Source organism: Coregonus lavaretus (genome assembly GCF_964263955.1).
Source record: "Coregonus lavaretus genome assembly, chromosome: 11".
Taxonomy (NCBI): Eukaryota; Metazoa; Chordata; class Actinopteri; order Salmoniformes; family Salmonidae; genus Coregonus; species Coregonus lavaretus.
In genome coordinates this window covers 29,326,881-29,350,845 of record NC_139998.1, presented here as the reverse complement: position 1 = coordinate 29,350,845, position 23,965 = coordinate 29,326,881, and the positions used below count along the sequence as shown (strand labels likewise).

Below are 23,965 nucleotides of genomic sequence, written 5' to 3'. Positions count from 1 at the left end.
CCAGCCTGGTGCAGGTCTACAATTTTGTTTCTGGTGTCCTTTGACAGCTCTTTGGTCTTGGCCATAGTGGAGTTTGGAGTGTGACTGTTTGAGGTTGTGGACAGGTGTCTTTTATACTGATAACAAGTTCAAACAGGTGCCATTAATACAGGTAACGAGTGGAGGACAGAGGAGCCTCTTAAAGAAGAAGTTACAGGTCTGTGAGAGCCAGAAATCTTGCTTGTCTGTAGGTGACCAAATACTTATTTTCCACCATAATTTGCAAATAAATTCATTAAAAATCCTACAATGTGATTTTCTGGATTTTTTTTCCTCAATTTGTCTGTCATAGTTGACGTGTACCTATGATGAAAATTACAGGCCTCTCATCTTTTTAAGTGGGAGAACTTGCACAATTGGTGGCTGACTAAATACTTATTTTCCCCCACTGTAAATATTCCCCCACCCAAAGTCAATCCTTTGTAGAGACACCCTTTGCACCAATTACAGCTGCAACTCTCTCTCTTGGGGTATGTCTCTATAAGCTTGGCACATCTAGCCACTGGGATTTTTGCCCATTCTTCAAGGCAAAACTTCACCAGCTCCTTTAAGTTGGATGGGTTCCGCTGGTGTACAGCAATCTTTAAGTCATACCACAGATTCTCAATTGGATTGAGGTCTGGGCTTTGTCTAGGCCATTCCAAGACATTTAAATGTTTCCCCTTAAAAAACTTGAGTGTTGCTTTAGCAGTATGCTTAGGGTCATTGTCCTGCTGGAAGGTGAACACTCCGTCCCAGTCTCAAATCTCTGGAAGACTGAAACAGGTTTCCCTCAAGAATTTCCCTGTATTTAGCGGCATCCATCATTCCTTCAATTCTGACCAGTTTCCCAGTCCCTGCCGATGAAAAACATCCCCACAGCATGATGCTGCCACCACCATGCTTCACTGTGGGGATGGTGTTCTCGGGGTGATGAGAGGTGTTGGGTTTGCGCCAAACGTAGCGTTTTCCTTGATGGCCAAAAAGCTCAATTTTAGTCTCATCTGACCAGAGTAACTTCTTCCATATGTTTGGGGAGTCTCCCACATGCCTTTTGGTGAACACCAAACGTGTTTGCTTATTTTTTTCTTTAAGCAATGGCTTTTGTCTGGCCACTCTTCCGTAAAGCTCAGCTCTGTGGAGTGTACATCTTAAAGTGGTCATATGGACAGATACTCCAATCTCCCCGGTGGAGCTTTGCAGCTCCTTCAGGGTTATCTTTGGTCTCTTTGTTGCCTCTCTGATTAATGCCCTCCTTGCTTGGTCCGTAAGTGTTGGTGGGTGGCCCTCTCTTGGCAGGTTTGTTGTGGTGCCATATTCTTTCCATTTTTTAAATAATGGATTTAATGGTTCTCTGTGGGATGTTCAAAGTTTCTGATATTTTTTAAAAACCCAACCCTGATCTGTACTTCTCCACAACTTTGTCCCTGACCTGTTTGGAGAGCTCCTTGGTCTTCATGGTGCTGCTTGCTTGGGGGTGCCCCTTGCTTAGTGGTGTTGCAGACTCTGGGACATTTCAGAACAGGTGTATATATACTGAGATCATGTGACAGATCATGTGACACCTAGATTGCACACAGGTGGACTTTATTTAACTAATTATGTGACTTCTGAAGGTAATTGGTTGCACCAGATCTTATTTAGGGGCTTCATAGCAAAGGGGGTGAATACATATGCACGCACCACTTTTCCGTTATTTATGTTTTAGAATTTTATGAAACAAGTCATTTTTTTCAAGTCACTTCACCAATTTGAACTATTTTGTGTATGTCCATTACATGAAATCAAATAAAAATCCATTTAAATTACAGGTTGTAATGCAACAAAATAGGAAAAACGCCAGGGGGATGAATACTTTTGCAAGGCACTGTATGTGCTCCTCATTTGTTTTTGTGTATAGTCCGTTGTTTTGTATTCTGGGTTTTGGACCACTAGTAAATATCCTTGTTTCACCATCCTTGCCTACTGTCTATCCTGCACCGCACCTGGGTCACACCAACCCTTACACCAAGTAGGCACTATTTTTCAGATGTTGCCCTACCGGAGTTACACAGTATTGTTGAAACGCACATCCATGAGCTAACTGCTATTAGCTTCACGACTGACATTTGGACCAGCGATGTCAGCCCCATAAGCATGCTGAGTCTGACAGCACAGTGGGTCGACAAGGATTTCGTACTGAGGAAAGCCGAATTGCATGCTCAAGAATGTGCTGGTTCTCATACTGCTGCTGCCATTTCAATGGCATTTGAGAACATGTTTGAAACTTGGAAAATCCCCAAGGAAAAGTACACGCTGTGCTACGTGATAATATACATGACAAAGGCTTTGGAAGAATGCGGAGTTGCCAGTTTGCCATGCATGGCACACACGCTGCAACTTGCTGTGAACGAAGGTGTTTTGGCCCAACGCAGCATATCTGACACAGTGGCAACAGGTAGGAAGATAGTGGATCATGTTAAACACTCACAGCTAGCATACAGCTGCCTGCAAGCAATACAGGAGCAGCTTGGAGTGAAAACGAAAAGGCTTAAGCAAGACGTTTCCACCAGATGGAACAGTACTTTTTACATGATGGAGAGCCTGCTGGAACAAAAATGAGTGCTTGGCGTGTATGCAGCCGAATATGAGTTACCTGCAACAATCAGTACAAACCAGTGGCCTCTCATTGAAAACATTAACACACTCCTAGCTCCATTCAAACAACTGACTCGAGAAATAAGCTCATCAACTGCGTCTGCAGCAGACGTGATACCCTCTGTCATGGGATTGAAACGCTTGCTCAACAGAACTGTCGACACAGACCGTGGGGTTAAAACATGCAAAAGTACTCTTCTAGAGGCTGTGAACAAGCGATTCGGTGGCATTCTTTCTGAGCCTCTTTACTGTGTCGCCACCATGCTCAATGCTAGGTACAAGGACTGCTACTTCGATGCAGACAAGTAACAGGGTTTACGTGAAATGTTACAGATACAGCTGGACAAGATGGAAACGGACACAGTGAAAGTGCGCACCGAGGAAGAGGAACCATGACAGAAGAGACCACGGACAGACAGAGCTGAAACTTCACTGCTTGACATGTATGATGATATCCTGGTTGAGAATGGAACGACTGAAGAAATAACAAAAGAGTACAGCAAGTACGTGAAATAAATAGGTTTTGATTATGTTTTACTGGTAATGGGGACATACGTAAATGCCAACAAAATAACTTTTTGGTCAGTGTGTGTATCTCTGTGAGAGAGAGACGCGTTGTATTTTCATTTTCTGTTACTACATCGGCCAACATTTGCCAAAGTTGATCTGTGCCTAATGATCCTTTGGAATGCAAGAATAATGCAATATGTTGTATTAAATGTACTAACCCCCCCTTTCCCATTATTTGCAGATACTAGCATACCTGACAGAACCTACTATTCCCAGGAATGAAGATGCACTTGGATACTAGAGAAGTAACAAGCACCGTTTCCCATCCTAGGTAAAGCTGCGTGCAAGTATCTTGGTGCTCCCTGTACTAGTGTGGACAGTGAGCACCTTTTCAGTGCAGTTTCACACATTGTAGATGAAAAAAGAAACACTCTATTGTGACAAAGCCGAGCAGGTCCTCTTTGTGAAGAAAAACCTCCCCCAAATGTTAAAATTGTAAATGGGCAGTCATATTGTAACCCAGCCATCTAGAGTCACTGGAAAAAATTTACTTAGCCCAATGGCTTTTCTGTTGTTTATTCATGGCTGGTATAGGTCAAGATTTTCATTTAATTTAAAACAAAGCAGTTTTGTTCTTTTGTTTATTTTTTAAATTTCCTAAATGAAAGATGAGATGTGTTGTAAATTTGCTCACTTTTTACTAGTCAAGTCAGTTGAGCACATTTGAAAAGTTTAAGTTGTGCCATTTTATAGCAGTTTATGACATAGCCTAGAGACAGTAGTTTGTGCACGCAGTTAAAGCTAAAATGATTAACTGCATTTTAGTTTAAACCAATATTTATTTCAAAGCATTTTTAAGTTTCTCCATACAGTCAATATTGGATAGTAAGAAGAGCAACCAACAACTTAACAATCTTTGTAATGTGGGGCAGCTAAAATATTTATGTCATGAATATCTGTTGTGCAATAAAATACATTCATGGATTTGTCATTTTTCTCATTTACAAGTTATTAGACAATCTGTTCCTAACTGCACAAATGAACATATGACACCTTGTTTCAACTATTTAACTGTACTAGAATGCTTAAAAGGCCGCTAAAATGTTAAATATCGGTTATCGTTATCGGGTTTTTTGGCTATCGGTATCGGGCAAAAATGTCATATCGGTGCATCCCTGGTTACTACATGATTCCATATGTGTTATTTCATAGTTTTGATGTCTTCACTATTATTCTACAATGTAGAAAATAGTACAAATAAAGAAAAACCCTGGAATGAGAAGGTGTGCCCAAACTTTTGACTGGTACTGTACACTCATCCACACACACACACACACACACACACACACACACACACACAATATATAGTACATTCATGCTACACACACAACGGTTGCTACCAGACTCTCATTATGATTGCTAAATACTGCACAATTTAAACACTTGCCCCAAATCCCCCTTCCCCAAAACACTTGTAAATATTGTAAATAAACTTGAAACACACACACACACACACAGCTTATCACACTCGGCTGCTCTGGGCAGTTAAGACTGATAATGGATTCAGTGAAGACTGATAATAGACTGATTGCAGTTTCATCAGTCTGTATCTGTGTGACTGTGTGTCAGTTTGTGTGTGTGTGTGTGTGTGTGTGTGTGTGTGTGTGTGTGTGTGTGTGTGTGTGTGTGTGTGAATGTGTGTTGTGTATAATTGCACTGTATTAATAAGCATTTGAATGCATATGTGTATTTGTGTGTGGGCCTATGGAGTAACTGGATATATTATTAGCGGCTATAACAGAGGTAATAGCAACAGTATAATACTAATTAATCTGTACTGATGGCTAGACATTGGTTCATTCACCCTGAACACAAGGTAATGTATTTGATAGTGATCTGTTGTTTGAACAATACACCCCCATACAATAATACAATACCCCATACAATAATACAATACCCCATACACATCAAAGCAATTATGGTAGGTGGAAATGACGTCGGACACCCTTTTGGAGACACTTATCGTTAGCTGTTCTGTGTCTCCAACGCATCGGGTTGCTAAATATGTTGCTAAGGAATGACCAGTCCCTGAAGCATAGAAGACATCATAGGGACTTTTGAAGTACTGACCAACACTGCTCAGCACTGTGTGTGTAGCCTGCCCTCAGCTGCATAGAAAGGTCAGACACATTCTCTTCAGATCCTGTACCTTTTCTTCCCACTACAATGACCTCATGGAGAAGTGAGTGCACACACACACACACACACACACACACACACACACACACACACACACACACAAGCTCAGGATGTGTGTTATGTAAGAGAGCAGCCTTTGTCAGAGCAATACAAATGGACTGGCAGGAGAAAGGAATGGTTTTATAACCCTGCTACTTAACTGTGAGTCAGATCAGAGCAGAAGCACCACTTTACAGGGATACAACATCTTATTCAACACTTGACACACACAGACACACTGTGGCTAATATATAATAGCTAGACAACTATCACTGAATTATGAATGGTGTTCTCATATAGTCTTATAGAGTTATTGTCTGCCTTTTTCACAGAGCCACGGTAGTGTGTGTGTGTGCAGACGTCTGTCTGACTGTGTGCATGTGTGTGTGCCTGCTGTATGTAGGTCCAGTACATGTAGGTGCTGTGCTTGTGTGTGTTCTTGCATGATGTGACCATACCTGACACAGAAGTATAGGACGATGGGTCCAGACTTCTTGGGGAACTCGTGTTCTAGAACCCTCCGGTCCAACTGCAGCCAGCTGAAATGACCTCTGGAGACACAACAACCAATGAACTGTTAGCAAACCACACACCCAACCAATGAGGAGTCAATCTCAGTACACTACAGAACTGACCAATGGGGAGTTAACAAACTAAAGAACTGACTTGTGGTGACTGAGCATGAAATGTAAAAGTAGGTATAACCTAATATGTACTGTAGTTGAAAAATCTTCTCAACAATGTAAAGATACTGCAATATTATAGCCTCTCTCTCTCTCTCTCTCTCTCTCTCTCTCTCTCTGACAGGGGATACAAACTGCAGAGGCAGATTGTCACCCTGGTAACCCTGCATTTTTCTCTTTCTCTTGTTCAGAGTGGACAGAGTTCAGCTCTCTCAGCTCACAAACACAGAAACAACAAAGCTACATCATATAGAGCCGAGGGACTGGGGGAGAAACAGAGAGAGACAGAACTAGGGTGTGCATGTGTGTGTTTCTCTCTAGCTATAGTACCAGTCAAATGTTTGGACACACCTACTCATTCCAGGGTTTTTCTTTATTTTTACTATTTTCTACATTGTAGAATAATAGGGAAGACATCAAAACTATGAAATAACACATATGGAATCATGTAGTCACCAGAAATGTGTTAAGCAAATCAAAATATATTTTATATTTTAGGATCTTCAAATAGCCACCCTTTGCCTTGATGACTGCTTTGCACACTCTTGGCATTCTCTCAACCGGCTTCACCTGGAATGCTTTTCCAACAGTCTTGAAGGAGTTCCCACATATGCTGAGCACTTGTTGGCAGCTTTTCCTTCACTCTGTGGTCCGACTCATCCCAAACCATCTCAATTGGGTTGAGGTCGGGGGATTGTAGAGGCCTGGTCATCTGATGCAGCACTCCATCACTCTCCTTCTTGGTAAAATAGCCCTTACACAGCCTGGAGGTGTGTTGGGTCATTGTCTTGTTGAAAAACAAATGATAGTCCCACTAAGCCCAAACCAGATGGGATGGCGTATCGCTGCAGAATGCTGTGGTTGCCATGCTGGTTAAGTGTGCCTTGAATTCTAAATAAATCACAGACAGTGTCACCAGAAAAGCACCCCCACACCATAACACCTCCTCCTCCATGCTTTACGGTGGGATATACACATACAGAGATCATCCGTTCACCCACACCATGTCTCACAAAGACACAGCGATTGGAACCAAAAATCTCCAATTTGGACTCATCAGACCAAAGGACAAATTTCCACCGGTCTAATGTCCATTGCTTGTGTTTCTTGGCCCAAGCAAGTCTCTTCTTCTTATTGGTGTCCTTAGTAGTGGTTTCTTTGAAGGAATTCGACCATGAAGGCCTGACTCACACAGTCTCCTCTGAACAGTTGATATTGAGATGTGTCTGTTACTTGAACTCTGTGAAGTATTTATTTGGGCGGCAAATTCCGAGGCTGGTAACTCTAATGAACTTATCCTCGGCAGCAGAGGTAACTCTGGGTCTTCCATTCATGTGGTGGTCCTCATGAGAGCCAGTTTCATCATACCGCTTGATAATTTTTGCGACTGCACTTGAAGAAACGTTCAAAGTTCTTGAAACCGTATTGACTGACCTTCATGTCTTAAAGTAATGATGGACTGTTGTTTCTCTTTGCTTATTTGAGCTGTTCTTGCCATAATATGGACTTGGTCTTTTACCAAATAGGGCTATCTTCTGTATACCCACCCTACCTTGTCACAACACAACTGATTGGCTCAAACGCATTAAGAAGGAAAGAAATTCCACAAATTAACTTTTAAGAAGGCACACCTATTAATTGAAATGCATTCCAGGTGACTACCTCATTAAGCTGGTTGAGAGAATGCCAAATAACAGAAAAGTGGTGCGTGCATGTGTATTCACCCCCTTTGCTATGAAGCCCTTAAATATAATAATAATATGCCATTTAGCAGACGCTTTTATCCAAAGCGACTTACAGTCATGCGTGCATACATTTTTGTGTATGGGTGGTCCCGGGGTTCGAACCCACTACCGCGTTACAAGCGCCGTGCTCTACCAGCTGAGCTACAGAGGACCACTACAGAGGACGGAGGTAAATAAGATCTGGTGCAACCAATTACCTTCAGATGTCACATAATTAGTTAAATAAAGTTCACCTGTGTGCAATCTAAGTGTCACATGATCTCAGTATATATACACCTGTTCTGAAAGGCCCCAGAGTCTGCAACACCACTAAGCAAGGGGCACCACCAAGCAAGCGACACCATGAAGACCAAGGAGCTCTCCAAACAGGTCAGGGACAAAGTTGTGGAGAAGTACAGATCAGGGTTGGGTTATAAAAACATATCAGAAACTTTGAACATCCCACGGAGCACCGTGGCACCACAATAAACCTGCCAAGAGAGGGCCGCCCACCAAAACTCACGGACCAGGCACGGAGGGCATTAATTAGATAGGCGACAAAGAGACCAAAGATAACCCTGAAGGAGCTGCAAAGTTCCACTGAGGAGATTGGATTATCTGTCCATAGGACCACTTTAAGCCGTACAGTCCACAGAGCTGGACTTTACGGAAGAGTGGCCAGAAAAAAGCCACTGCTTAAAGAAAAAAATAAGCAAACATTTTGGTGTTCGCCAAAAGCCATGTGGGAGACTCCCCAAACATATGGAAGAAGGTACTCTGGTCAGATGAGACTAAAATGTAGCTTTTTGGCCATCAAGGGAGATGCTATATCTGGCGCAAACCCAACACCTCTCATCACCCCGAGAACACCATCCCCACAGTGAAGCATGGTGGTGGCAACATCATGCTGTGGGATGTTTTTCATCGGCAGGGACTGGGATACTGGTCAGAATTGAAGGAATGTTGGATGCCGCTAAATACAGGGAAATTCTTGAGGGAAACCTGTTTCAGTCTTCCAGCGATTTGAGACTGGGACGGAGGTTCACCTTCCAGCAGGACAATGACCCTAAGCATACTGCTAAAGCAACACTCAAGTTGTTTAAGGGGAAACATATACATGTCTTGGAATGGCCTAGTCAAAGCCCAGACCTCAATCCAATTGAGAATCTGTGGTATGATTTAAAGATTGCTGTACACCAGCGGAACCCATCCAACATGAAGGAGCTGAAGAATGGGCAAAAATCCCAGTGGCTAGATGTGCCAAGCTTATAGAGACATACCCCAAGAGACTTGCAGCTGTAATTGCTGCAAAAGGTGGCTCTACAAAGTATTGAAGTTTTCTGTTTTTATGTCTTATTTCTTGTTTGTTTAACAATAAAACATATTTTGCATCTTCAAAGTTGTAGGCATGTTGTGTATATCAAATGATACAACCCCCCCCCCCCCAAAATCCATTTAAATTCCAGGTTGTAAGGCAACAAAATAGGAAAAATGCCAAGGGGGGTGAATACTTTCGCAAGCCACTGTACATGATCCATATGTGTTATTTCATAGTTTTGATGTCTTCACTATTATTCTACAATGTAGAAAATAGTTTAAAAAATAAAGAAAAACCCTTGAATGAGTAGGTGTGTCCAAACCTTTGACTGGTAATGTATGTATTTTACAAATGTCACCCAGCAGTGGGTATGCCAGTGGAGTTGTTGAAATGAAAGGGGATGGAGAGAGGGATGTGTTAAACAAAAAGAGTTATAATAATATGCCATTTAGCAGACACTTTTATCCAAAGCAACTTACAGTCATGTGTGCATACATTTTTTTTACGTATGGGTGGTCCCGTGGATCGAACCCACTACCCTGGCGTTACAAGCGCCATGCTCTACCAATTGAGCTACAGAGGACCACAGAGTTGAATGAGAGGTATAAATTATCACAGACTGTCAGCCTCTATTTAAATCAATAGCAAACAGTATTCAAATGAGAGCACTAGGGCTGGGACTAGCAGGCTGGTACTAGAGTGTATGACTGGAAATAAAAGTGTAATAATAATACTTTCATCTGTCTTCCTCTGGGCTCACATCCACAGAACCTTTGGGCAAACATCCACAGAACCTTTGGGCAAATATCTGTTTTATACTCCCACAATAACAATCAAACGTCATCTTTACATTTAAAACATACATTTTCTCCATGTATGATATACAGGGCAGGGTGTTGTTACTTCCCATTAGAGGTGTGTAAGTGCTGGTCTGGAACAAAACCCTGCACTTCACATAGCCCTCCCAGAACCAGGACAGTCCTATATCCCTGGTCATAATAATGAACCAGAGGGACTTACGTTTCGTCTGTGTAGGAGATCCCAAAGTATTCTTTCTCCTTCAGGTTGAAGTGGGAGGCCACCAGATCCAACAGGTCCTTGGCCATCAGCTTGGGCTGCAGGGAAACACATACACACAGGTAGGGTCATTATGATGTATGACGTGTATGTGTGTGTGTGTGTGTATGGAGTCAGAATGTGTGAGGGATTCTGTTTGTGCATGTACAGGTTATGTGTTAAGCTAAATGTGACTGTGTATTCTAATAGCTACTGATTTACTGCAAAGACTCAGCGCTTTGACTGACACTGCTCAGGAGAGAGGAGGGGAAGGGGGTGTCTGAGAGTGAAAGATGTGTAAGTGTTGCTGACAGTGCAGGTGTGTATTCATTCTCTCTCAGAGTGTGTGTGTGGGTGCATTTAGTCATGCACCCCCCCCCCCCTCCCCGATCTACACTCCCACTGCAGAGTCACAGGAATAAGTAGAGAACTGTACTACTGCAATGTCAAGATGGGGTATCACTCTTTGACAAAACAAAGACTATCTTACTTTGTGAGAACAAATTCTATCTTACTTTGTGAGAACAAATTCTATCTTACTCTGTGAGAACAAAGACTATCTTACTCTGTGAGGGCCAGTGTGGGTGCAAGTAAAACAGTTGATCATCTAATCAACTAATCGTAGTCTTCAACAAAGTTAAAGTCACAATGACATCACACGTCCATCCAAAGCCACTGAACACGGAAAAAGACACCTCATTGAAGACTGCAGGCTAAGACCTTGTCAGCACACTAACCATTGTACAGAGAGGCAGAGAGGAAAGGGGAAGTCACACAGAGAGAGAGAAAAAAACAGAGAGAAAAGGAGAAGGATTGAGGGAGTAGGGATGAGAGAGCATGTGAGAGAACAAGAAATAATGAAAGACAGAAAAGGATCAAGAGGGAGAGGGATATAAAGAGAAAAGAGAGTGACACACATAGTCCTGCCATGTGTACGTGATATTCAGAGAGAGAACCCCACCCTGGGGTTAAGCATGGGTGTGTCTCTGCCTGGCTACACTCACTGACAGCACAGCATCACACCCACACCCACCACAAGCACAATGCAAGCACGCACACACATACATGCTCGCAAATTTTTTTTACATATGCATATTCACTCACACGCACGCACAAGCGCGCACACACACAATCCACTATTCACACTCTCAACCCTTGGGCCAATCCTTTACTATCTACTCACTGATCCACTACTGTGAGCTATTTAAAGTAAATGTGGTGATGTCATTCAACCATGAACACACACACACACCACCATCTACACTGACCTAGATACACTAAGAGCTACGCCTACACAAGGATACCGCTACACAGAAAGACTCTGGAGAGGGAGAGAGAGAACGAAAGAGAGGGAGAGAGAGAGCGAGAAAGAGAGGGAGCGCTATGGTTAGAAATACCAACCAATATAGATAAATAAACTCTCTCTCTCTCTCTCTGTAGCGTTGTAATGTGCTACAGTGTATAATTGTAGTAATGAGTGTTTTGGTTCAGTCTCAGACAGTTTCTCATTAACCAGTAGCCACGCCAACGATAGTCATTAGACTTGACTGGCCACACCCTCCTGGCTATAAATAACCAATCACAGGAGATGTGGAGAGACAGACAGCACAGTTATGGAGGAACTATGAGAAAGTTAAAGCTAGAGAGAGAGAGAGAGAGAGAGAGAGAGAGAGAGAGAGAGAGAGAGAGAGAGAGAGAGAGAAGTGAGAGTGGGAGAGAGAGAGAGAGTGGGAGGAGAGAGAGAGAGAGAGAGAAAACAGTAGCAGCATCCTCTCCTGAACTGAGGATATCATGAACAGCAGCACTATAAAGATAAGCATGATTAGCTGATAAGGCATGTGTGTGAGGTAGGCTTGGGCGGTAAACTGTATGTACCGTATACCGGGCTATTTGGAAAAAGCCACAGGATGTTTTTTTTCAATCCTGTCAATACCATTGAAAGTATTTATTTTACGTTTAATACATTTGAACATTTGTAGCTACTTTTTAAGTCATATACAGTGCTATGAAAAAGTATTTGCCCCCTTTCTAATTGTCTCTACTTTTGCATATTTGTGATACTGAATGTTATCAGATCTTCAACCAAAACCTAATATTAGATAAAGGGAACATAAGCATCCCCAAACCATCACACCACCACCACCATGCTTGACCTTTGGTATGATGTTCTTACTGTGGAATGCAGAGTTTGGTTTTCGCCAGGCATTACTGGAACCATGTCGTCCAAAAAGTTATACTTTTGAATCATCTGTCCATAGAACGTTCTTCCAAGAGTCTTGATGATCATCCAGGTGCTTTTTGGCAAACTTGAGTCAACTTTTTGGACGAGATGGGTCCCATTATGCCTGGCGAAAACCAAACACTGCATTCCACAGTAAGAACATCATACCAAAGGTCAAGCATGGTGGTGGTGGTGTGATGGTTTGGGGATGCTTTGCTGCCTCAGGACCTGGACGACTTGCCTTAATAGAAGGAACCATGAATTCTGCTCTGTATCAGAGAATTCTACAGGAGAATGTCAGACCATCCGTCTGTGAGCTGAAGCTGAAGCGCAGCTGGGTCATGCAGCAAGACAATGATCCAAAACACACAATCAAGTCTACATGAAAATTGCTAAAAAGCAACTAATTGGAAGTTTTGGAATGGCCTAGTCAAAGTCCAGACCTAATTCCAACTGAGATGTTGTGGCAGGACTTGAAACGAGCAGTTCATGCTTGAAAACCCACACGTCACTGAGTTAAAGCAGTTCTGCATGGAAGAGTGGGCCAAAATTCCTCCACAGCGACGTGAGAGACTGATCAACAACTACAGGAAGCATTTGGTTGGAGTCATTGCAGCTAAAGGTGGCACAACCAGTTATTGAGTGTAAGTGGGCAATTACTTTTTCACACAGGGGAATTGGGTGTTGCATAACTTTGTTTATGAAATAAATGAAATAAATATGTAATTGTTGTGTTATTTGTTCACTTATGTTCCCTTTATCTAATATTAGGTTTTGGTTGAAGATCTGATAACATTCAGTATCACAAATATGCAAAAGTAGAGAAAATTAGAAAGGGGGCAAATACTTTTTCATAGTACTGTAATTGTACGTTATGAAGCTTACCAGTAGTCCCCAGTGATCTAGTTACAGTATGGAATTCACAACTAAATGTTTGCCAGCTAGATATAACTTTTAAGTTAAAATGTGCTAAATCCTCTGCAGTTGTGAAAGCCTTGTGTAATTTAGTAGCTAGTTAGCTAACTAGCTAATGTCACTTGTACTCCCGTCGCTCCCCTCCAGCGCTCTGATTCGCCGGTCTACTGAGCCACCGGTCTGAGCGCACCACCTTGGCAACACCGAAATGGAAACCCAATGCACCCTAATCACCTCCACCGTACCTGCACCTCATCACCACCCCTATATAGCCCTGGACTGTTCAGTGTTGTGTTGTGTGTGATTGTTAGTGTCTTGTCGTGTACTCGCTCTTTGTTGTCCTCTTGCTCAGTGTTAAGTAAACCTTTACATTGTTGATTCCTGCGTCTGCGTCCTGCCTCTTCGTATCCTCAGTACTCCTTACAGCAAAGAGGTTAGCTTCTTCCAAAATCAAGCTTCGCTTGGTAACAGCAGAAAATCCCTTCCTGGAACAAGACTTGCTGTCTAATATTGTCATGCGTCAGTGTGTAGCTGTAGGACGGAGTCAGGCGCAGGATACAGAACTTAGTAAACAACGTACTTTACTAAACAAAAGTAACAGAGCATATCTACCACGCAGGGAAGAAAAATACCAGCTCACAAGAAAGACAGCAAAACAATGAACAATCATGCACAACACCATGAGGAAACCAGAGGGTAAAATAGGGAAACAAATTAACGTGATGGGAATCAGGTGTGTGCAATCAAGACAAAACAAGTGGAACACAGAAACATAGATCGGTGGCAGCTAGTACTCCGGTGACGACGAACACCGAAGCCTGCCCGAGCAAGGAGGAGGGGCAGCCTCAGCTGAATTCGTGACAGTACCCCCCCCCTTGACACGCGGCTACAGCCGTGCGCCGACACCGGCCTCGGGGATGGCCAGGAGTCGGATGACGATGGTGGAAATCCCTCAACAGGGAGGGATCGAGGATGTCCCTCCTAGGAACCCAGCACCGTTCCTCCGGACCGTACCCCTCCCACTCCACGAGATACTGCAGGCCCTCCACCCGACGCCTCGAATCCAGGATGGCCCGGACCGAGTACGCCGGTGCCCCCTCAATGACCAGTGGGAGCGGAGGAACCTCCCGCACCTCAGACTCCTGGAGCGGACCAGCTACCACCGGCCTGAGGAGAGACACATGGAACGAGGGGTTAATACGGTAATCAGGAGGGAGCTGTAACCTATAACATACCTTGTTCAATCTCCTCAGGACTTTAAATGGCCCCACAAACCGCCGACCCAGCTTCCGGCAGGGCAGGCGAAGGGGCAGGTTTCGGGTCGAGAGCCAGACCCGGTGTCCCGGTTCATACACCGGGGCCTCACTGCGGTGGCGGTCGGCGCTCGCCTTCTGTCGCCTGATAGCCCGTTGCAGGCGTACATGGGCAGCGTTCCAGGTCTCCTCCGAGCGCCGAAACCATTCATCCACCGCAGGTGCCTCGATCTGGCTCTGATGCCATGGTGCCAGGACCGGCTGATAACCTAGTACACACTGAAATGGAGACAGGTCAGTAGAGGAGTGGCAGAGGGAGTTTTGGGCCATCTCTGCCCAGGGGATGTACACCGACCAATCCCCCGGCCGGTCCTGGCAATATGACCTCAGAAACCTACCCACATCCTGGTTTACTCTCTCCACCTGCCCATTACTCTCGGGGTGAAACCCTGAAGTCAGACTGATCGAGACGCCCAGATGGTCCATGAACGCCCTCCAGAACCTTGATGTGAACTGGGAACCCCGATCAGACACTATATCCTCAGGTACCCCGTAGTGCCGGAAGACATGTGTAAACAGGGCCTCAGCAGTCTGTAGGGCCGTAGGGAGACCGGGCAAAGGAATGAGATGGCAGGACTTAGAAAACCGATCCACAACGACTAAAATCGTGGTATTACCCTGTGACGGGGGGAGGTCCGTAACAAAATCCACCGATAGGTGTGACCATGGCCGTAGTGGAATGGGTAGAGGTTGTAATTTCCCTCTGGGCAGGTGTCTAGGTGCCTTGCACTGGGCGCACACCGAGCAGGAGGTAACATAAACCCTCACGTCCTTAGTTAAAGTAGGCCACCAGTACTTCCCACTAAGACAGCGCACTGTCCGACCGATGCCAGGATGACCAGAAGAGGGTGACGTATGAGCCCAATAGATCAATCGATCGCGGACATCAGATGGAACGTACACACGACCCACTGGACACTGGGGGGGAGTAGGCTCCATGCGTAACGCCCGCTCGATGTCCACGTCAACCTCCCATACCACCGGTGCCACCAGACAAGAAGCCGGAAGTATGGGAGTGGGCTCCCTGGACCGCTCCTCTGTGTCATACAGTCGGGACAGAGCTTCTGCCTTAGCATTCTGGGAACCTGGTCTGTACAAGAGGGTGATAACAAAACGTGTGAAAAACATGGCCCACCTTGCCTGGCGAGGGTTCAAACTCCTCGCCGCCCGGATGTACTCCAGATTGCAGTGGTCAGTCCAAATGAGAAAAGGTTGTTTGGCCCCCTCAAGCCAATGTCTCCAAGCCTTCAGAGCCTTAACAACAGCTAACAGCTCCCTGTCCCCCACATCATAGTTTCGCTCCGCCAGGCTGAGCTTCTTTGAAAAAAAAGCACAGGGGTGGAGCTTTGGTGGTGTACCCGAGTGCTGAGACAGTACAGCTCCTATCCCAGCCTCGGACACGTCCACCTCGACTATGAATGCCAAGGAAGGATCCAGATGAGCCAGCACGGGAGCCGAGGTGAACAGAGCCTTCAGGTGACCAAAAGCCCTGTCCGCCTCAGGTGACCACTGCAGGCGCACCGGTCCCCCCTTCAGCAAGGAGGTAATGGGAGCCACTACTTGACCAAAGCCCTGGATAAACCTCCGGTAGTAGTTGGCAAACCCTAAGAATCTCTGCACTTCCTTTACCGTGGTTGGAGTCTGCCAATTACACACGGCTGAAATGCGGTCATTTTCCATCTCCACCCCTGACGCGGACAGGCGGTATCCTAAGAAGGAGACGGACTGTTGAAAGAACATACATTTCTCAGCCTTGATGTACAGGTCATGTTCCAACAGTCGACCAAGCACCCTGCGCACCAGGGACACATGCTCGGCCCGTGTAGCCGAGTAGATGAGAATATAATCTATATACACCACTACACCCTGCCCGTGCAGGTCCCTGAAAATCTCATCGACAAAGGATTGGAAGACTGAGGGAGCATTCATCAACCCGTACGGCATGACGAGGTACTCATAGTGCCCAGAGGTGGCACTAAATGCCGTCTTCCACTCATCCCCCTTCCGGATACGCACCAGATTCTAAGCGCTCCTGAAATCCAATTTGGTGAAGAAGCATGCCCCATGCAATGACTCCGTCATACTGCAATGAGCGGTAGTGGATAACTGTACTTAACAGTTATCTGATTGAGACCTCGATAGTCAATGCACGGGCACAACCCTCCATCCTTCTTCTTCACAAAAAAGAAACTCGAGGAAGTAGGGGAAGTGGAAGGCCGAATGTATCCCTGTCCCAGAGATTCGGAGACATATGATTCCATAGCCGCCGTTTCCTCCTGTGACAGAGGATACACGTGACTCCAAGGAAGTGCAGCGCCCTCCCGGAGATGTATTGCACAATCCCCCTGTCGATGGGGTGGTAATTGAGTCGCCGTCCTTTTACAGAAGGCCAGAGACAAATCGGCATATTCGGGGAGAATGTGCATAGTGGAGACCTGGTTTGGACTCTCCACCGTCGTTGCACCTATGGAAACACCTACACACCTCCCCGAGCACTGACATGACCATCCCTTGAGAGCCCTCTGTTGCCACAAAATATTGGGGTCATGAGTGACTAACCAGGGAAGCCCCAACACCACTGGAAACGCAGGAGAATCGATCAGGAAGAGACTAATTCTCTCCTCATGATCCTCCTGTGTTTTCATCCAGAGTGGAGCTGTGACCTCCCTAATCAGGCCTGACCCTAAAGGGCGACTATCTAAGGCATGGATAGGGAAGGGCACATCAACAGGCACAATAGGGATCCCTAATCTATGAGCAAATAAACGGTCCATAAAATTCCCAGCTGCGCCTGAATCTACGAGCGCCTTATGCTGGGAATGCGGGGAAAACTCAGGAAATTCTACATTAACACACATGTGCGCAACAGGAAGCTCTGGGTGAGTCGGGTGCCGACTCACCTGGGGTGGTCCACCAGTGCCCTGCCTGCTGCCTCGACTCCCTGAGGACCCTTTCCAGCACCGACCAGCAGTGTGTCCTCTGCGGCCACAGTTGGTGCAGGAAACAGCCCCCCTTCCGGTAACCCTTAAATCAGCATCTCCGAGCTACATCGGTGTAGGGTCGGAAGTGCTGGGAGATGGACTGGACGGACCCTGATCTGGACGTCCGCGGGTGGCCAACAGGTTATCCAGCCATATAGATAAGTCCACCAGCTGGTCCAGGTTGAGGGTGGTGTCCCTGCAGGCCAGCTCTTGACGAACGTCCTCCCGTAGGCTGCATCTGTAATGGTCGATCAGGGCCCTCTCATTCCATCCCGCGCTGGCTGCCAAGGTCCTGAAGTCCAGTGCGAAGTCCTGTGCGCTCCTCCTCCCCTGTCTGAGGTGGGACAACCATTCCCCCGCCGCTCTTCCCTCCGGTGGATGATCAAATACCGCCCGGAAGAGGCGGGTGAAATCCTCATAGCGCACCGATGCGACATCTATACCTCCCCACTCGGCGTTGGCCCACTCGAGCGCTTTCCCCGACAGACAGGAGATGAGGGCGGACACGCTCTCGTATCCCGAGGGAGCCGGGTGGATGGTTGCCAGGTAAAGCTCCACCTGGAGCAGAAACCCCTGGCACCCGGCAGCTGTTCCGTCATATGCCCTCAGGAGCGAGAGCCGAATCCCACTGGATCCAGGTGGTGAAGGAGTAGACAGCGATGTGGGGGGATTTGGAGGTGTTGGAAAAACCCCTCTCTCCCATCGCTCCATCGACTGTAGTACTCGATCCATTGCTGTGCCGAGAGTCTGTAGCATGGTCGAGTGCTGCTGGATGCGTTCCTCCACTGATCCTGGAGGAATGGATGTGCCTGCTGACTCCATTAGGGGTGCGTGATTCTGTCATGCGTCAGTGTGTAGCTGTAGGACGGAGTCAGGCGCAGGACACAGAACTTAGTAAACGACGTACTTTACTAAACAAAAGTAACAGAGCATATCTTCCACGCAGGGAAAAAAATACCAGCTCACAAGAAAGACCGCAAAACAATGAACAATCACGCACAACACCATGAGGAAACCAGAGGGTAAAATAGGGAAACAAATTAACGTGATGGGAATCAGGTGTGTGCAATCAACACAAAACAAGTGGTACACAGAAACATAGATCGGTGGCAGCTAGTACTCCGGTGACGACGAACGCCGAAGCCTGCCCGAGCAAGGAGGAGGGGCAGCCTCGGCTGAATTCGTGACAAATATTTGTTTTGTGTGTATGCAGCAAACAGTGAGTACCATTTTTGAGTTACTTATATACTTGTACAGTTTAGGTCAGAGACTATAAAATGTTTGCAATGCGCTCGTTAGCATTTAGTTAGCATTCTCTATGGGAATTTACATGTACTTGTTAGTATTGCTAACCTTCGGATTACAGATCCTCAATGGGGTTTGAAAACAGCGCATCTTGTGTTCAGTGCCGGTATTACCGAATATCCCAGTATGGCACAATGTCGGTATGAAGGTATGACAATCTGGATACTGCGTAAGCCTAGTGTGAGGTGCGTGTGCGTGAGTGCGTTTGTGTGTGTGTGTGTACATGCGTGTGTGTGATGATGTGAGAGTCGGAGAAGACATTTAGTGGAAGTGTAATAATGTTTAGTGGTACAGCAGGATACAGATATGGACAGTGTGACTGACGGCCATTAAATAAAGGCTACAGAGGTATATTACACACATCAGCAGCACTGTGGCAGTAAAAGCCATTGCTGAGCTCTAGCCTACATCTCTCTTCATCTTTTTCCGTCAGTCTCTGTGTGTTTGTAGCCTATGCTGTGAGCTTTTTAGATAAGCTGATGTTCAACCCAAAACTCATCTTCAGTCAGGAAGTGTAGTGTCGGTCCACTGTAGCACTGCACAGGCAGCAACCCCTGTGACGCACCTATCAGACACACCTACATACACACCCCTCTAAGCCAGAGCCCCACTCCAGTCTTTTACCACCCAGACCAGACAGACAGCACTGTGTTAATAGTTATCATCATCAGCACCACAGGTCATTACAGAGTCTACAGTGCAGCTGGGGCTGAGACAGGGAGACCGAGGGGGAGGAGGGAGGAGTGGGACAGGTGAGGAGGGAATGGGGTGAGGGAGAGGAGGACTGGAGCCACAACTGGGGCTGAGACAGGAAGAACATCACAACTTATCTTAATTACTGACAAGTATGAATGTCAAAATTATTTAGAATCTTTACCATCCTCCACCCTGGAAGGCTGAGTGAGAGGTAAGGGTAGACCTGGCTTGTCAGTGGTGGTTCACATGTAGAGATATATTGGAGCAGTCTGATGGTTTAGGGTCCCTATGGGGCCATTACCAAAAATCCTCCCCTCTTTCCTTTTCCTAAAAGGGGGAGAGCCTCACCACTATCCAGCTCACAGGAAAACAAGGAATAACATGGGAATTCTCTACGGTCCCATTAACCCCTCAACGGCCTACTGAACACCCGCCCCCCGAGAAAGAGAGAAAGGGAGCGAGGGGAAAAAGGGAGAGAGACCTGCTTTGCTGAAATAATTATAAACAGGGAACAATCTGTATCTGTTCCTTCTCTCTGTGTGTGTGTCTATCCTATTTCCTCTCTTCTCCTCTCCTCTTCTCCCTTCATATTAAATCTATTTCTTTCTTGCTCTGTTTCCACTCCTTCTGGCTGAGAGAATGAAGGGATGAGAGGATGGAAGAAATAGAGGATGAAGGTATGATGTGATCGAGCTATGTGGAGAAATATGAGGCTTAGAGAAAGCGGGAGAGAGAGTGAGAATGAGAGAGAGAGGATAGCAAGAGTGGGAGGTGAGGATAGGGAGAGTAATGCAAGGACGCGAATAAGCAAGAGAGAAATTCTCCCTTATACAATGAAGGTCTATTAGAGACAGACTGAGAGAGAGGTGGATCAGTTCTGCCATTGTAATCAGATCACACTGCATGCAGAGCTATCATCTCCTTTCCTCTACTCTTCCTCTCTCTATTTTCTACTTTCTACTCACCTCAATGTACTATCTCTGTCCTCTACTCTACCTCCTGTACCTCCTGTCTCCTTCTGTCCATCCAGAACTATCGTCTACTCCTTTCAGCAGTAAGATTTCATGATGAACAGACAAGATTGTCAATGTTACTGAAGAGGGTTAGGTAACACTAGGACAGGGGAGAGGGAAGGGTCCTCCATTGTTGTGATGAGACTGCTATGAAGAAACACTGTTAGTCAGAATCATTCCTCATTACAGAGAGAGTAGTGACAAGGGAGGGCAGAAGGAGGGGGAGGTGGGGGAATTAAGAAGACAAATAGGAGAGACCCACAGTTTAGGACATCATTAGGCCAGCCAGACAGAGCTGCACGTCTGACTGACTGACGGACCCACTGACGGACCGACTGACAGGACTCCTTAACGAGAGAGGGTGGCTGTGTGTGTGTGGAAGGATTAGGTGAGCAGAAGACGGAGCAGTGTTGTCCAGTCAGCAGTAATTGAGCCCCTGAGGTTAGAGCTCACACACACACACACACACACGCACAGTCTCCTTATCCCTCAACCTTAAGTATGTGTGTGTGTGTGTGATTGTGGTGTGTATGTACCTGTACAAGGAGCTCCAGCTTCCTGTCGTCCAGGAGATGGACCTGACATCGCCGCCCCTCCGTCATCTGAGAAAGAGAAGGAGAGAGAGGAAAGGGATTAATATTGCTATGAATTCAGTGGGCAGCTCATGTGGGCCTCGAACCTGCGACCTTGTGTTTGTCAGTCCAACCTCTTAACACTAGCGTTGCAATATGGATTGAACAGTAATAATGCACTAATACCCAAAAAATGACAAATCACAACTGAACATGTGAACAAGGGCATGTGTTCTTCACTCTTGCTCTCAGCAATGGAGCACACACACACACAGTGCTGTAGAATGTTTAATCTAATTTTAGACTTAACAAGGTTAGCAGAGCTGAAAACACACAATAGGCCAACAGATTACATTTCCTGTGTGTGTGTGTGTGTGTGTGTCTTCCTGCTGGACATATCTGACATTCCTCTCCTAAAGGGGAAGTCCACCAACAGCTTGAGACAATCAGACCATTAGACAGACAGAGCTTTCCTTCTCTTTCCCTCCACGTCCACTGTATTATCCTTTGTGTTCCTAATGTGTGTCTGGTGTGTATGTGTGTGTGGTGGTGTGTCTGTGTGTTGGCCAAAACTGTCATTACTACGCAACCAAGTTCTGGTGTAAACATTGAAGCTGTGGAACAAGAGTAGCAAGGACACATCAGACTGAGAGAAAAACACACACAGGCACACACACTTAACATCCCACTAGAGAGGCAGACAGCTATCCACACCTGGAGAGGAAGGAACTCTAGAAACCTCCCTTTCCATCTCACACTGATATAACATATTTGGAACCTAGTTTTGCATCAAGTCTAGTTGCTAGTCTGCACTGAGCAAATGTGTGGTCCTGTGTTGTGTGAGTGTGAATGTGTGTGCGTACTTGCATGTGTGCGTGTGTGTTCAGCACATGTGGACTGTGTTTGCAGTGTAACAGGAAGAGGAGATCCTGAGGAACACAAACACTCCAGGCCCCACCCACATCCTCACATCTGGGGGAGCGGAGGGGGAAGGGAGTGGAGGAGGAAATGGGAAAGGAGGAGGGGAGAGACTTGGAGAGAGAAAAGCACAAGAACCCCAAGGGGTGATATGGGTTATGTGTCCTAATGTGTTTTTAATGTGCTTCCTATCATTCCATCTCCAAAACATGAGTCAGCCTACAGGGAGGAGGTCAGTGACCTGGCAGTGTGGTGCCGGCACAACAACCTCTCCCTCAACGTCAGCAAAACTAAGAAACGGGGGGGGGGGGGGGGGAGCACGCCCCAATCCACATCGACGGGGCGGCAGTGGAGCAAGTAGACAACTTCAACTTCATCGGTGTCTTAATCACTAAAGACTTCAAATGGTCCAAACACACGCACACAGTCGTGAAGAAGGTTCCCGCTTCCCCCTCAGGAGGTTGAAAAAGTTTGGCATGGGCCCTCAAATGGTTCTACAGCTGTACATTTACATTTTAGTCATTTAGCAGACGCTCTTATCCAGAGCGACTTACAGTTAGTGAATGCATACATGTTTTTTTTTTATACTGGCCCCCCGTGGTAAACGAACCCACATCCCTGACGGCCAAACCCTCCCCTACCTTGGACCAATTGTGCACCGCCCATGGGTCTCCCGGTCGCGGCCGGCTGCGACAGAGCCTGGACTCGAACCAGGATCTCTAGTGGCACAGTTAGCACTGCGATGCAGTGCCTTAGCCCACTGTGCCACTCGGGACACATTGTAACATTGAGAGCATGTTGACTGCCTGCATTACTGCTTGGTATGGCAATAGCACCGCCCTCGATCACATGGCGCTACAGAGGGTTGTGCGGACAGCCCAGTACATCAATGGGGCCAAACTCCCTGCCATCCAGGACCTCTATATCAGGCGGAGTGAAAGAAGGCCCGGAAAATCGTCAAAGCCATTGACACCAACAGGCTCTTGAACAGCTTCTATCCCCAAGCAATACGACTGATAAATAGCTAACACTCACAGGGCCCTACACACTCACACACACTGTCACTCCAACACACACACAAACACTCACTCCATCATTTGCTCACTCACACATAATATGCACATACAGTTATACTGACTCTACACACCAGGGTCAAGGCGGGGCAAACACACACACACACAAACAGCATTTCACTATACTTGTGCATGTGACAAATAAAACTTGAAACACACACTGGAAGATAGCGTAGGACTGCCATGTGAAGTCATTAGTTGTTCGATAGGTAGCAGGCTTGTGAATTCCTTTTAGCTGTGTGAACCCTTTTCCACCCCTATTGTTTATCAGAGACAGCGAGAGAGAGATGCACATCGTTACAACACTGTATATAGTCATAATATGACATCAGAAATGTCTCTATTCCTTTGGAACTTTTGTGAGTGTAATGTTTACTGTTTATTTCACTTTTGTTTATTATCTATTTCCCTTGCTTTGGCAATGTAAACATATGTTTCCCATGCCGGTAAAGCCCTTTGAATTGAGAGAGCGAGAGAGAGGGCAGAAGGCAGGTGGACAGTCAGCCATCTCATATTGATAAACACCCTGAGTCATCCCCCTGGCATCTGGAATAGCTCTGCTGGTGCACCTCTTATAACATAGGATCACTATACCACAGGTTTCTGTGACTTTGTGTGGGTAGTGGGTAAACCTCACCATGTGGTCCACTATAGTAGTAGGGTGAGAAGATGGAGGTGAGAATTGGCAGCGGGCTGAGGACAGAAATAGAGAGACAGTGACAGACAGAGAGAGAGAGAGAGAGAGAGAGAGAGAGAGAGAGAGAGAGAGAGAGA

At 46.0% G+C, this 23,965-nt stretch overlaps 1 protein-coding gene across 1 annotated transcript in view; it reads right to left on the bottom strand.

The window, feature by feature from the left end:
* Positions 1–23,965, bottom strand: part of LOC311137235 (FERM domain-containing protein 4A-like) — a 137,805-nt gene that overhangs the window by 52,937 nt on the left and 60,903 nt on the right. The window contains exons 2-4 of the mRNA XM_084171617.1: positions 21,165–21,230; positions 10,149–10,243; positions 5,862–5,954 (exon numbers count right to left, since the gene is read on the bottom strand). Of these exons, the coding sequence (XP_084027743.1) occupies positions 5,862–5,954; positions 10,149–10,243; positions 21,165–21,230 (254 nt within the window). The remainder of the gene's footprint in view (positions 1–5,861; positions 5,955–10,148; positions 10,244–21,164; positions 21,231–23,965) is intronic.